Source organism: Thunnus albacares, chromosome 21 (assembly GCF_914725855.1).
Source record: "Thunnus albacares chromosome 21, fThuAlb1.1, whole genome shotgun sequence".
In the NCBI taxonomy this organism is placed as follows: Eukaryota; Metazoa; Chordata; class Actinopteri; order Scombriformes; family Scombridae; genus Thunnus; species Thunnus albacares.
The window spans coordinates 19607177-19622948 of NC_058126.1; the positions used below are offsets into that span (position 1 = coordinate 19607177).

At 42.2% G+C, this 15772-nt stretch overlaps 1 protein-coding gene across 6 annotated transcripts in view; it reads right to left on the reverse strand.

Annotated features, from left to right (window-relative positions):
- ntng1a (netrin g1a) overlaps positions 1 to 15772 on the reverse strand; it is a 107319-nt gene that overhangs the window by 91158 nt on the left and 389 nt on the right. For 5 of the 6 annotated variants that reach the window (XM_044340221.1, XM_044340220.1, XM_044340218.1 and 2 more), the window contains exons 1-2: positions 13033 to 13210; positions 4659 to 5335 (exon numbers count right to left, since the gene is read on the reverse strand). In XM_044340221.1, the coding sequence (XP_044196156.1) occupies positions 4659 to 4907 (249 nt within the window). In that variant the 5' untranslated portion in view covers positions 4908 to 5335; positions 13033 to 13210. Of the gene's footprint in view, positions 1 to 4658; positions 5336 to 13032; positions 13211 to 15772 lie in introns of those variants that run through there. The other variant, XM_044340216.1, reaches the window with a different exon arrangement.

Below are 15772 nucleotides of genomic sequence, written 5' to 3' on the forward strand. Positions count from 1 at the left end.
TAAACGAGATGATCCACAACACCACAAGTAGCAAAAAAACAAAACACATCTACTCTTCACCTCAGTATTTTTAACCTGTTTGTCAGTTCACGACCATGTGTGACACAAATAAATACTAACTTAAAAAACCTTGTGCTCTGCTATTGTTGTAGTTAATGCTGACTCATGAATAAACTGGTTAGTTGGCAAAACTCAGGGATGAAATTAATTATTTAACACTTAAAACAGAAGGAAAGGGCTGTTTCATGAGGCTTTTCTATTTATTTTCATAGATGTACCATGTGGCATATTTGCACCATCAACCATATATACTGTAAAGTACTTGCTGCATGAGCAAATGGTACACAAAGCATCCAAAACATCATTTAATGACAGTTTAAGGGATTTAAACATTCAGAGTGGAAATATAACTTTCTAACATGAAGAACATGAATATGTTCCATACTGCAGCTTTGGTGGAGAAAACAATTATCACATACTCTAATGCAGCTACTTTTACTGACTCTTCCAGCGTTGCTAATGCTTAAAAAAGACCCAAAAGTCCACTTTTAAAGCTGAAATCAGTGCATCGCTCTACTTTTCTCATTAGCTAAGGAGAATAATTAAGACACTATTTGTGAGTTACCATGGCACATCTTTAATGACCTCTTATTGGAGCTAAAATGGGAAAAAACTCACACACTCCGCACCACCTTTTTAATAATCCCCTTCGTTTCCTCATTTAGATTTGATTGGCTCTGAAATGTACCAGCCTGCCGGGACTCAGGTTTCAGCATTCATCAGCATTTCCTGGTTGCAAATTGATGGCCCAAATGGAGACATACAGTACTTGCACGGGAATGCGTGAGGACATCCACATACACACAAGCATGTATCTTACATGTGGTATGAATTATGGAGTTACACCTAGAAAGGGGGTTCTTCTATTTTTAATGCCATATGCATCAAAGAAGAACCGACACATACAAGGTCATGCTGTTTGATGAGTTGTGTGTTGGAGTGTGTAAGTAAATGAGTGGATGTTACTTTACGTCAGTTTTAACAGCATATCTCTGCAGTAGAGTAAATGAAATACTGATCATTCCCTTGAGAGTCCACTATACTATGATGCAGGAGCTACACAGAAAGCACAACTACAACTCACTTTAATCTACCTATACTGCCCAGCACATTTAAATGCAACAGAATTATTTCAGTTCACTATATTTTATGTTTTATGTTGTGAAACACAATCACAGTTCAAGTAGTATTGCAGTATACACAATAATCAGACTTCTTAGACAAGTAATGAGCTTCAGCTTCTTCTGCAGTGGTGCCCAATTTTTGTATGACGTCGAAGCTTCTCGCTTGAATGCTGCGAAAACTCAATCATCAACTGGTTGAGGCTGTGTGACCTGTCCAGGCTGTTAAAGGCCAGTCAGAGTCTAACTGGAGGGGACAGAGAAATCTCATATGATGGCAGATTCGTGTTGCAGAGTTCAGTGAATGCCAGCTTATTGCTATCGAAAAGGTCACTGGGCTAGAAGCAGAATAAAAAAGTCTTTTACTGGGGAGAGTGGTGTGTGTACGTGCCAACATACTGTATGTGTATGTGTGAGGCTGTCTTCCTTTATCTGTGACCCTGGGATGAAGGCCGCAACCTGAGATAACCATGCTCATATTAGCACCACGCCCTCGGGCTGCTGCATCTCTGTCTCTCTCTCTCTCTCTCCTCTCGTCAGGCTTTGGTGTCTGTTACCTTCAGCACTCCAGGAAGCAGACACAAGGCTTTAAAATACACCAGCCTCTATGAGCGCAAAATCAATTACCAGAGAGATGAAATTCTCCGATAATGCGGCCTAATGATAATTGCCCCGAATCTGCAATGATCTTACTTACGATACAAACCACTATTGGCATTGCAGCAGCATATTGGCAGCTAGAGTAGCTGGAATATCAATGACAATTGTTCTGATGTTGATTTGGAGCCACGTTACCGCCTGGGGTAAACATAAACCAATTGCAGAGTATTGGACTCTATGGCAAGCAGCAGGGGTCATATTTCACTGATGTTTGTGTGATTTGTGACGAGTAGAGTACAGTAGAGGGAGGAAATGGTTATGTGGGAGCTAACCACTGCCTGTTTAATTGAAACACTCCTATCACATTGACTGCCGGAGACATGAGGGCGACAGCGCGGCGCAAACTCCCACTAATTCAATAAGCGATCATCAGACTGTTAAAAGGCTGGCAATAATAATAATAAACTCAGTCTCAACTGTGACTCCAGAAATAGAAACGGCTCAACGGAAGAATCAGACACGGACCGCTGCTCATCCAGGATTCAGACATCATCCAATTTATCCGCAACACAGCCGCTGCAAAGCAAATACCAGACACACTTCAGGTTCAAATGCGGATCAATCAGAGGTCACGGGCCTGCCCAGAGGGAGAACGGAGGTTGACCCCATTTTGATGATGACCTCCTAGATACGGCGTCCTTCCCTCTCAACCGCCACTAACTCCCTTTGCCTTGAACCAACCTTCAGCCGATCATGGGTGTCAGCATTTTTCAAAAAAGTGCCTGAGAGACGTCGGGCTGAATAATGTGTCCTATGAATAAAACACATTAGCTACAAAACATGTTGAATTATTCACATTTCAGAGCCCCCATCCCGCCCCACGCAGGAGATATTAGTTCTTCAGACACCGTATGCTTTGCACATAGTCCTCTGAGTCTCTGTCTCCCCCATGATCCCCCCGTTCTCACTTCTCTCTTGATCATTCGCTCGCTGTCTCTGTCATCTGTGTTTTGTTAATCCCTCTCTGTTCCTCTGTCTCTCCTCTCAGCTGACTTCGTGCTGATGGCGACTGTCTATTTATACTCCTCAAGTTCCCACTTTTCCTGGAACATCTCTCTATTTATCCAAAGAGCTCTTGAAGCTGTTGAGGAGTGTATTTGTTCTGAGGGAATCTTTGATGACTCGCTAACACACGACGACCCAAAATGAATTCATCATTTAGTGTTAATCTGAGACGACCAGCTGTGAACTTCAAAGTGAAAAGGACCCGGAATAAGGAGGAGGGCGGTTTGCTAATTAAATACTTGACCTAATATGCATCTTTTGCTCATTTTATTTTCAGCTCCACCAGGAATTTGTGATTTTCATGATTGCGATATAATTTGCAGAATCAACAGCCACCACAGAGGCTCTCCAAGTGGGAGCCAATCAACCAATCACTGCTTTTTATTGTGCTGTTTAAATATCAAATCCCTCTCATCTGGAAAAATATCACTTTTAAGTCAGCATGGTTTTGCTGTAGTGTGCAACAATGTAGAGCCACTTATTCACAAGTCAAACATGGCAAATTTGTTCCGTGATTGAACAACTCTTACTAGCTATTGTTGCAAAATCAAACCAAAAGAAATGTTAATTGACTCATTATTTTAAAATGCCCTCTGACAGTCAAGTGTTTTCGGTCCCAAAACAACTATAAGCTTAACAGTAGGAAAAATGGTGCAGTTTGTCATATTAAAAAAGAAATTTGATTCATACAGTATGATAATGAATTAGCCTGTTGCAAGCTCCTGAAATCTTCTTTTGGGGAGAAATATCTCTTTTGCATAGTAGATGTTTCACTATGTCTATAGTTTGCTTGGTAAAAAGTAGATGAAAAATGGAGCGGATAGCAGGAGCACTGAGAATTTCCGTGGCTAAACAGACAAAAGAAGTATTCCTACCCGCTTTATCTCAAAGTTGATCACCAGAAGATCTGAGAAAACTAAAGCAGATAAATTTACTTAAAGGAAGGCAGGTATGATTAAAAGGAAAACAAATGTCCACAACACAAAAAGTGTCACTGGATTCCACAAATAAAGATTTTAAGGGTGAAAACTGACCATCAGGACTAATACAGAATGTTCTTGAACCATTACACCACAGCACTCTACACTATTCTTATTAATTTTGCACCAGTGTGTTCTGGTTCGAAACAATGAATGCTTATAAGTAAAGATGACAGAAAACTCTATAAAAGTGAAAAAAACTTGCGTATTTACACTTAAAATAGTGTTCCATTTAAGTTCCTCATACATACTGTTGTATTTTTAGCCCACATGTGCACTATATCACCCAGAGATTGTTTGAATTTTAAGGCCGCTCACTCATCCGACTCTGCTAAAAGACACACACTGATGCAACAGAAAAAGCTGTGCTGGAACATCTATTCTCTTTGAAATCAGAACTACTGAGGGAGCTGTATTCTTATGTGACTCTCATATGTGTATGGAGTGAGATGAGGAGGTGTGTTTTCGTTGGTAAAGTCACACTGTAGCGTGTTTTCTGCGAGTAAGCAGCGTCAACAGCACATCAGACAGTGTTTGCTGTGCACGTCGAGAAGCAGCTCTCTGAACAGCAGAGACACTGACGTCGACGGGCGCGAACCTCTATTTCTCCAGCCACAGCGACGTGTCTGAGTCACACGGGCTTTGAAAGTGTCTGTCACGTCTCTGAGGTCAGAACAAGCCGAGCTGATATGTGATACACACACACACACACACACAGATAAAAGAGCTGCCTTACTGTTTTCTGCTAGGTTTACAATTTATTTAAAGGATGGATTTCTTTTCTGCATTTTTTAGTGAAGCTTTTTGCATGTCAGTGTGCTTATGTACTCACCAGGGCGCAGTATGTCTCTGGAGGGTCTCCACAGGTGATGTTGGGGGGATCCAGAGTAACCTTCAGGTACTGGGTCATGTCTGCTGCCTCTGGCTGGCAGGCCATGTAGTCCCAGGTCAGGCCTTCATCTGAGTAAACCTGGGACTTACACACATCGTAGTGGCCCCACGCTGCAGGGTAGTGCTGCATGGCCGCCTGGCAAACACCAGTCCACAGCGCCTGCAGCGTCAACGCAAATTGGAAACGCATGACTGGTCCTCTCTCGGCTCCTTCTCAAGGAGCTGTATCTCCTTATGAAGGCGTATGAACAAGGGATCCCTCTTCTACTTCCACTTACTACAGCTCACTCAGCTGGAGTGAGGAGGCATGCCAAACTCCCGTCAGGTGGAGCAAGGGTCTGTTTAGAAGTGTTGCCGTGTTTTTCTTTACTATTTCAGTCTCTTTCAGGTCTCTGGAGTGGTGGATAACTACGAAGGGATGGTGAGGTTACCAGCCCATTGATAAGATAAGAGGAGAGGATTGAGGGAGGGAGGAGGATGGTGGAGGAGAAGGAGGAGGAAGAAGGGGGAAGCGAGAAGGAGATAGCCCTCTGACACGCTGATATGAAGATGAGTGACAGGTCTCCTCAGCTTCCCTGGCTGTCAATCATGGTCCTTGTCCTGCGTGGCGATCTGGCGCTGCGGAGAAATGAGAAACAGAAGAAAGGGGAGGAGGGTGAATAAACCTCCCTTATGGGAAGACAACTTGACAGTGAGAGAGCATTAGCTGGCGCCATTGCATGGGTGAAAGGTGTATGTGTGACTAGAAAGTTGGATGGGTGCTAGGGAGGGGTGCCATGTTGGTGTTTGTTGTCCATCAAAACAGAGAAAATCAGTAAGCGAGGCCATCAGGGTGAATTGGATCCTGCTGCTTTCACACCAAACCCTCATCTCACTAGACGGTATCAAGCCTACAGTGTTACAGTTTTCGCCACCCACACACACCCCGCACTGCATGGGCTCCAATGATGGAGAGCAGGCATCAATATCAAAAAACCATCAAGAAACGTTGTGTTTTTTAAGCAATTATGGTCATATAGTAACAAATTAGATTTCTGGCTTGACTTGACCCGATGCTGCCTTAATCATAAATACTGAGCAGGACTCTGAAGTGCTCTGCTTAATGTAAATGTCATTTATTGAGAGACTATCTTATCATTCTATACATTACATGACAGTTTTATAATAAAATACTTTTTTTGCAGGTGTCAATAACAAGAGTGAGATTGTGTAGCTGCAATGAATACAGCTGTGCGTAAAGTGGTTTAAATGATAAAACTTGGCTATATCAGCTATATTGAATTACAATATTTAATTCTTTAAAACATCTAGAGCAGTATGATGATGGACCTGTTTTTTCTGGTTTAATAACAACCTGTTTCTGGAGAGTAATGTCAATGTTCATTTGAAATGTCATAGAAGAAATGCGTCGAACAATGGAAATAAACTAAGGATATTTCAATTTTCTGCTTATGTAGCTGAGATAATTTAAATGTACTTGAGATCCTTTGAAATAGAGTGAACAGCAAAAGCACTGACACTAGAATTTCACTTAAACAGGTTGAAGTTGTCACTCTTCCTTGTTATTGTCCCAGTTTGCAGTTTAGGATATAAGCCATTGTATTTTAACATAAATATGTTGTGACTTGTGCTGCTTTCAAGTGTCATCTCTTAAGTGGTGGAGCTACTGCACTATATCACACACAGTGACTTACTTTCTAGGCTACGTAGTATCCATTTATATCTGCCAACCGTTCTGGCCTGCGGTCTCACTTTTCCTTTTGTCTCAAGTTTTTGCATTAAAACACCTATTGAAACACAGCCGGGCGTTAAGATTGCAAACATTCAATTTCCTTTTGTCTTTTTTCCCTCTTATTGTTCATTTCATTGGCTACATTATGTATGTGTAATCACAAATCACAATCTTTTCCTTTTTTTTGATTTTCGTTTTTCAATTGACCTTAAACTGTAAAAAATTAGCCTGTCTACAACCTGCATATACCTTGATATCTCTCTAGCCAGAAACACAGCAGTGAGCCAGTTGGCCGAGCCCACAGATGCAAGTGTGTGAAGGTTTCCTGCCTACAAACAGCAGCTCGACTGCAGGTGATTGATGAAGACCAGAGCCAGCGGTCGGAGACAGGAGGGACAGACTGGTAGACATTTTAGCACTGCTTAATCCGTCAGCTGAGTCAGTGTGTGTGTGTGTGTGCTGACCCAACGCCCCTTCCAGTCAGGGATCAATTAGACCTTATGTAGCTGACAGTTGTTTATTGCAAAATTATGGTATTAATACACACATTGCTAATTATTTAAATTGTCGGTAGATTAGATTAGATTCGATTCGATTAGATTGGATTAGATTAGATCAGATCAGACTAGATTAGATTAGATTAGATTAGATTAGATTAGACACTGGGTCCTAGCAAACAATAGTGCATCAGTAAAAAAATGGATTATATTAATAAATCACATGCAGGTTGCTGTAAACAGAGCACAAGCTGTGACAAAAAGAAGAGGTGACATATGTGTAATATGAGAGTGTGAGAAAGACAATCTGTGAAAAATAATATACTGCTTTTGGAAGTTGTATCCACATTTAATGGTCTGCCTAAAGCCTGAAGACAGGTTAAAACAGCAAGACACATTCTAGATTATTCACTTCATTATATTAGAGTTAAAACAATAAGATGTACAGATGTGGGGATTTGACGTACAGAAGGACGTACAGTGTGAAGGCGCTGTTTCAGATGTATATACAGTGATATTTATTATTTTCAGTGATATATTTGTGACTTTTTAATGTAAATATGATGCATTGTACTCAGGTATGGTTGATCTAGAGCAGCTCCTGTGTCAAATACTTTCACAGCATTTCGAGTCATTTTAACATGATATAATGTAAATAATTGTTTGAGGGGTCGGACAAGGTCAGTAGCAAAGGCTCAGTAGCTTACAAATACACACTGCACAAAGCAGCAAATACACACAGCACAAAAAAACATCCTTTAATGCTACGTGAAAGCAGATGGCATATGGGAATAAAAGCTTGGTAAAGGTGAGATATTAAAATGGACATTATAAGATGAAAAATACTCACAAAAACTGGGTACAAATAGTAAAAAAAAAATCTATAGCATATCCTGTGCTTTGTTAAAAAATAAAATAATTTAACTTACTACATTTTAGTGCAAAAAAAATCCATTGCATGAATTGAAATGAGCATTATGTATAGATATGGTTGGAAACTAGGATTTTGCAGATGATGATAGAGAAAAGAAATGTAAGAGCAGCACAAAAAAAAAGAAAAACAAGAACAAGTATTTCAAGTCAGGGGACAGAGGAAGGGGAAAGAGGTTAAGGGGGAAAGAAATGAAGCACCTTAAATGTAAAATGTAAGAATGTCAATGGGGGAGATGTCAGCAGGTGAGGAAGCAGCCAATTATCCAGAGGAACTGTTGGCACTGAGCTCCCTGTTCCCATTAAGAGACATAATATTATCGTGTTAAGGAGGAGACTAAAGAGCTGGCCGGAAAGTGTCTCTATGTGTGTAAGAGTGTGTGTGTGTGTGTGTGTGTGTGTATGTGCGTGCGACATACGCAACCTCTGGATAAAGAGAGGTTCAAGTCATGGGTAATGAGACAACAAGCGTTGGCGAGGGCTTCGATAACAAGCAATAGATATCACAAAAGCTGGGTCATTATCACTCTACCATCCTGGACACCGCGGCTCCTTCCTCTCATTACTCCCTGCTTATAACCCTCCGTTGCCCCAAGGAGGCAAGGTGAGAGAGAGAGAAGAGAGCAGATGGAAGAAGTGTGGATGTGCATTTTAAGTGAGAAAAGGGTTTATTTTAGGGCAGGTTGCTTCCTCCAACCATCGATCAAGGTCTGAGGACATCAGAGGAGCCGCTCGCAGGAAGTCTCAAAGTCTTCCATGTACAAGAATATTTATTGCATCGTAGGCACAGAGCAATAAACACTTACAGTAACAGTCGCAGGTCGCTGGGTGTTAGGGAGCCATGACTGCACAAAAACTAATCTGTGTTAAATTTGGAAAAATGTTTTTTCTCCTGGTCTACTGAGAAAAGAAATGCTTATAATGTACATTAGCTTGCTTAGTCACAATGATATTATGTTTACTGTTTTACTAAGTACAATTTAAAACACATGAAATAGATATGAAAAATGAAGATATAAAATAATTTTAACATCAACAATTAATATCAAGATGTTTCAACTACTTTTTAAAAGATATTTACCAAAGTGAAGTTGAGTAAACCAAAATGTTATTCACCTGCGTATGTGGGAGTTAAACCAGCAGAAACAAGTGAAATAACCTTAAAGATCCACTCAGGACACATTTTAAGACAGCAAACAGTTCAATTACCTAGTTAACAGTTCTTACACTTACATCTCCGTCTCCCTAACTGACAAATCCAGAATCTATAAAATTGCTGATATTTTATATTTCAAATATTTAACTATCCAAGATGTGAAAAGTCCATTCTCAGTTTATGTACACTGGAGGCTGCTGCTCTAAATTCTGTCTTTTCCACCCTAAAAAGAATATATTGATGAAATCCTGAAAACTTGCAAATTTCTTTGCATGAAAATGATTTTCATTTAAAAATGAACCAATATGTATGTTCTGATCTAATGAATACTACCTTAAAAAAAGCAACAAAATAGCTACTGCCAACTTCAAGTCAACAATGTAGATACAGGCCTTTGAAAACCTACATCGAGCAATATTACTGTAGTATACCTCATAGAGTAGATCAGTCTGTGAGGTGTGCAAAGAAGATGGTGTGTCCCACCTTTCCGGCACTGCACACGGCAAGCTAGATTTTATATTTAAACACATGAATCTTTCACGAGACCCGGGCGACCCAAGAGAAGGTTTGCTTAGCTGGCGAGGTCACTCCATCCACCCAAACAGCCACCCATGCACTCGACCGCTTGCCTGTCTCTAGGTTGGAGAAACAGCCCCTGGTGTCCGCTTCCATTTCATCCCCGAGGCCACTCGAGCATGACTGAGTGTTTCTCAAAATCATGAGGGAAATGTTACACGCGTGTCCCCAGAGCAGCTCTTTACTGCTGGTGGGAGTCACTTGTATAAATCATGCATATGATCAGATATATAAATGAACAAACATGTCCTTCATCTGTGTCCTCTTATTTTTCCAGCTCTTCTTTCTCACTTTAATTTGGACTGGTTCAAAATAATACCTTTACATTTCAAATTGGCAAACAAACACTCCATCTGCTGTTTTGATCCACTGTATTTCCCCCCGTCTGTCCCCAACAACTTCATCTCCCATCCTTCCACTTTTCATTTTTTGATCATATTGATCGTTTTATGTTTTGCTGGCCGGTGGTTTGTGTGAGTTCAGCATTTTGTCCTGCTGCTGGCTGTGAGGTGCCAACACTTTTAAGCTGCTCCAGACACCATTCTTAGTTGTTCACTGATCAAAAAGGCCCAATTTTTCTCACCCAGGACACAGCAGAAAAAAATTGTCAGGTCATAACATGCCCTGACTCATCCCCAGTGGCCCACAGGGGGCAGTACTTAAACACCTGCCTGACTATTTAACAACTCCACAAATTAAAAATGTCACAAAATTTTTTTAAACGTCCACTTAAACTCTAAAGGATGTGCTCAGTACAGAATAACGTGGAATAATTACAAGGTTACCGCTCATATCAGGGCTATTTTCTCCCCTTTCATTTTTAATTTCACGCATTTTATGCACTTTCAAGGGCAATTTCTGACCCTGCTTCTGTCCTGTCTCTACCTGCTTTCATCTTTTCTGCCTCAACCTGTTTCATATTCCCCACCAGCCCCTTACTAAAAGAGAAGCAAGAGCGCAGGAGAGAGAAGGGCAGAAAGACAGGAGGGCAGACAGTCAGAAACAGATGAAAGATAAATAAAGATAGAAGCTGGCCCAGCTTCAGAAAAAAAAAAAAAAAGCCTCCTGCCTCCACTCACCAGATTTCTCTGCCTGCCTTTCCAGAATCCCTAATCTTGCCTGTTAACAACCTGCCAATAGGGCCGCTGTCCTCATGAATAAACATACGGAGAGTGGAGCATGGCCCCGCAAACATGACAGCCAGCCTTCCTGTGGAACAGTGAGCACGCCTATAATGCATCCCCAGGGCTTGCCTTCGAGTCAGCCCGTCACTTAGTGCTCTTTTCCACTTCTTAAAATGTCGCCGCCTTCAATCGGCAGGCTTATGATCTTTTAATAATGACGACAGGTAGCAAATGGGTGGAGTGCTGACAGCTGGTTAAGTGACTGTGTAGGGGATGGGTGAGCAGATTTAGAGGGAATCAAAGCTGAGGCTCTGCTCGACTATAGTTTGCCAGTTTCAGGTTGCCAAAAGTCAGCTCGGCTTGTTTTCCACCTCTGATATGATCATTTATTACCTGTTTGTGAAACCCGCATGTATTAAAATTTGAGCTATAACACCCTGAAAGAATTTCATTAGTTTAGAGCTTTGGTATCTTATGTTTGAGAGGCTTTTCCACCTTGATGAGAAATTGAAAAATAAAAAAGAAAAATAGAGAAGAATCACTGAACAGGGTATCTGAACCCTGCTGAGATCATCATTCCTTTAACAAGGACGTGGCTACATCCTCTCCTCAAATCCAGCAACAACTGGAGCCAGAGGGGTCTGAGGCCTCTGAAGGCGAGCAAGTGCCTGACTGCTGAAGACGTGCTTCTCTTGCCTCCACCAGCTGCATCTGCCACAATGCTCTTATCACACCCTATTTCTCCCTCTGTCTCTTCCAACTCCATACAACCCCCCCAACTCCCCTCCCCTGAGCTGCTGAAGCTGCCACACGCACTCTGTGTGTGTGTGTCTGTGTGTGTGTGTGTGCGAGAGCAGCACTTTTGACAGGGTGACTGTGGTGATGCTGCCCTAAGTCGAGCTGAACACCCTCGGGCGTCAGTTACTCCAGCGCTACATATACAGCAGCAGCACACGGGGTACCCACTGAGACAGTGAGACAAGATCTCGCCTCCACCACCCTCCCTCCGTTCCTCCCTCTTTCTCTCTCTCTCTCTGCCTCTCCTCGCCACCAAGCATGCTTCTCTTTGCGACACGGGAACACCTTATGCATTATTAAAGACACTTTTCCTAAAAGGCTGCTAGCACATTATTCTGCAACCACAGTGACATGTCTGGATACTCAAAATGTCCACTTTAGCTCTAAAGAATGTGCTCACCCAGGTAGCTCTCTCTCTCTCTCTCTCTCTCTCTCTACAAACTGGAAATACTGTGAAAAAGCCAGAATAGCCACATGGTTTAAAGCGACAGCTGCTAACAACCACACAGAGGATGACTCACTACCTGCTATTATTTCATAGAATGAGTAAAATAAATGAAAACAGACCCCAGTCACAATTAGTAATAGAGAATATCCCATTAAAAATAGTATTGACTGTAAGTAGGAGTTGCAATTTAAAATCTAATATGATCAGTAATCCAGCAGGTGCAGGTAGTCCTCTAAACACACAGCTGTAATGGATGTTTGTTCATCCATTTACTACTGGCCTTCACCCTTCACCCAGGAGCAATCATTTTGTTCTATGATAATGGATATGAGCACATCCTTAAAAGAATAATTGTGAATAAATGTGAATAAATTGTGGCTAAAGAATAAATGTGTTATCCAACACAAGGCCGAGGTAAAACCATGTGGGCTGAGGAGATCACATTTAAATAAAACCACTAACCAAACAGCACAGCCACAGACAATCATATTGGGTCTAACCTAAGCAAAAAGGTTGCATTACACATTTAAAACAAGCACGTTTGAATGAATTAAAAACATGACGCATGTGTAAAGAGTGAACCAATATTGAGACCACGCACAAAAAACAAGTCTAACTGTAATAGGTTGCTCATACAATGACGTATGGAGGGTAGGCCAGTTGGCTGCAGCATGACACAAATGTAATTATGTGTGATAGATAGGCAACGATTAGGTAATAAGTTCCACAAGGGGGCGCCTCTAAATATGAAGAAATGGAGCTAACTTTTGGACGCTTTTAAAGTCGCCTCCTTTATAAAATAAAATATAATAAGTTAATACGTATTTCTTTGTGCTCCAGAAAGTTTTAAAAAGTTGCATATACGGTTTAGAAGGCAGATGAACGATGAAAATACCCAAAACACTCTGCCCCCTCCTTTACTGTTCATCATAGAGGAGAAATGCAGCCAGGCCAGAGCCAAGTAACTTCCAACACTGATAACCAGCTACCTCTAACGCACGATATACGCTTCAACACAACAAAAGTAAACTTTACAAGCAAATGGAAAACTTACATTTCTTGAATGCCCCTCCTATAACAGTCCTCCCTGTCCTGTCCCCTTGCTCTTTATCGCCGTTCAACAAGTTCAGGCAGCAGAATGAACATGAATGAAGAATGAAGCTCTTTAAACTGCGCTCCTTAATGTGATGAGTACGCACGTCAGTCTCAGAGGAATCGCTGCGCGCACCATCTCTCACTCTATTTGGCGACCTGGGGGTGGGGGGGTGGAGGGGTGGTTGGAGGTGGTGGTGGTGAGGGGGGGGGGGGGGAAACGATCAAGAGGAGGATTTTCCTGCCACTTCAAAACAAATGACTGATCACCGTCCTGAGGGCTCTGTCAGCACCGCGCATGATGTAAACGGAAGGATTTCTGAGCAGGAGCTCCGGTGCCAAAGTGTCCATCATCCTCTCTCCAAGTGTCATTCCATCACGGCGTCAATCTGAGGCACTGTGATGTCCGCAGAAAAGAAAAACCCCCACCACTGCGAAAGAAACTTTGACCTGGCGTGCGTCCTTCCTCTTTCTGTCCTCTTTATAATTCCTTCATTTCCAAAAGACGCTTGACTCCAGCGTGCGGATCTCTGCGCGGATCTCGTCTTCACTCTCTCTTCCTTCCACTCTCTTCTTCTCCCTGACTATGAATAGGTTTCAGCCACTCAACAGGGACATGATTAGACTCGGCTGCTGAGAATATTCGCTCGCATCAACGCGTCTTCTCCTGGCCGTTTCCCCCTGCGCGGCGCAGCACCGACGGCCCAGACGGAGATGACGGGGAAGATAATGCGCTCCCAGGCTCTATTAGATGAGACGCACACTCAGCTTGTTTCACCCCCCTCCCCCCCCCCACCCCACGCACACCTATGGTTTCTCTCCCCACCCCTCCAGCCCTTCTCCACCTCGCAGTCAACCCCTCCCCACCCACACACATTCACACTCTCACACGCACGCACGCACACACACACGCACCATCCTCTTTCGGGACCCGTTAGTAAGTCAGGAGGGAGGAGGATTGCCTGTAGTTGAACCCCTTTTGGTGGAGTTCTCCAGTCGCCTCATCGCGTTAAATTATCTAACAAATGCGCGCGTTAATACAGTCCCAAAGGAATTATTGCATCCGGGTAAAAATATTTGGAGGAAAAGCTCCCAGCTGACTCGCAGTTGGATATTATTACTGGCCATCCGAGCCACAGTGTGAACAAAAATCCTTGATATTTGATGAAAAGTGTTACTGCATTTTTGTTTCTGTCTCCTCAAAAGCCCAACCCTTTCTGAGCAGGTTTAAAAGCCACATAGTGCTTAATTCAGCTGAGTGCTCATCACTATATGTAGCTTATAAAAGAAATGTAAAATCTGAAATATCTGTCACAGGTCAGAATGGTGCGTAATTCTTCCAAAAACGCGATTTGACTCGATTATGTGAATAAAAAAAAAGCAGAGTACCTGTGTAGATTTAGCGTCCTTTCATCTTCCAAGTTGTTTAACTTAACTCCAAAAAGATGTAAATTAAGGAGGTTGTGCATCTCCTGATTGTGAGAGTTTTCCGTTTCTGTGTGAATAAAATGATTATGATAGGAGAAGAGGGTCACTCCAGTGCGAAGGCGTAGGTGGAAGTGCCATTCTAAAAAAAATTAAGCGTTCAATTGACCTCGGTTAATAAGGCAATAAATAAATAAATAAAAACAAATGAGGAGTGGGGGTGTTAAGCCACGCATTTATTATAATTTGACACAAAGACTCACAGATCTGCTGTTATAAACTGGCGTGTTTTTCTCAGGAGAGACTGGATCAACTACTGATGTTATGACAAGCGACACATTCTGATAATCTTTGCTTCATATCTACCCTACAATAAAACTGCTAAAAGCAGAGAGCAAATTTGTCCAAGCTTTGAATATGCACCGTCTTCTCACATCATAATTGATTACCACAAGGAATGAGAGGAGTGACAGAGGAGGGTGTTAGAAGGAGTCGGGTCATGACACTTGGCGCACAGGTTTAACTCGCAGCAGGTTGACAAGCGTCTCTAAACAGCTGAATCTGTCGATGTTTACAGTCTGTATGCAGCCTATAGACCCGGAGAGGCCCTGATCACTCTGACCTGTGATGCTGCTTGTAACGTTGAAGGATAAGAAAGAGGAAAGATGCGCCATGCTCTTCTTTTTATCACAGAGGGGTTGGTTTTAAAATATGAGATGAAGATAAAAGGAGAATCAAGCATGCAAATTAGGTCGCACACTGTATGCCACATTATTTAGGCTACAAATGACAAGGAATTAAACGTGTCGGGTCAATGATTATCCGCAGAGCATTACTGATTTAATTCAACAGACTTGGATTTGGAAAAAAACAGTGTCCAAACCGCCTTGGTTCTGTGCGCGCACAGCGCGTCCATGTTTCCTTTTTAGTCTCACATCCAGGTGAATTTTGCACAAAATTGTAATAATTATGCAGTTTGCTCAAAGAAACAAAACATCTCTTTGTGCTTTACAGTGTCTATAGACTCGCTACAGCATTAACACCTGACTGCTTTTTGTTTTCCCACCAAACGTGTCGCTTGTGTTGATTAGTACATTTCCACGCGTGGGAAAGGTTAGGTATTGAATGACAGCTGACAAAACATGACCGAAAAAATAGCATCTGTTCTCAAAATAGTCGGCTTACTTTCTCTAATCACGACGCACAATTTGGCCACCCACTCGGCGCGCGTCGTGGCGAAGCTTCAAAAGTTTACGCGCCCCAGCATCCAGTTGGAG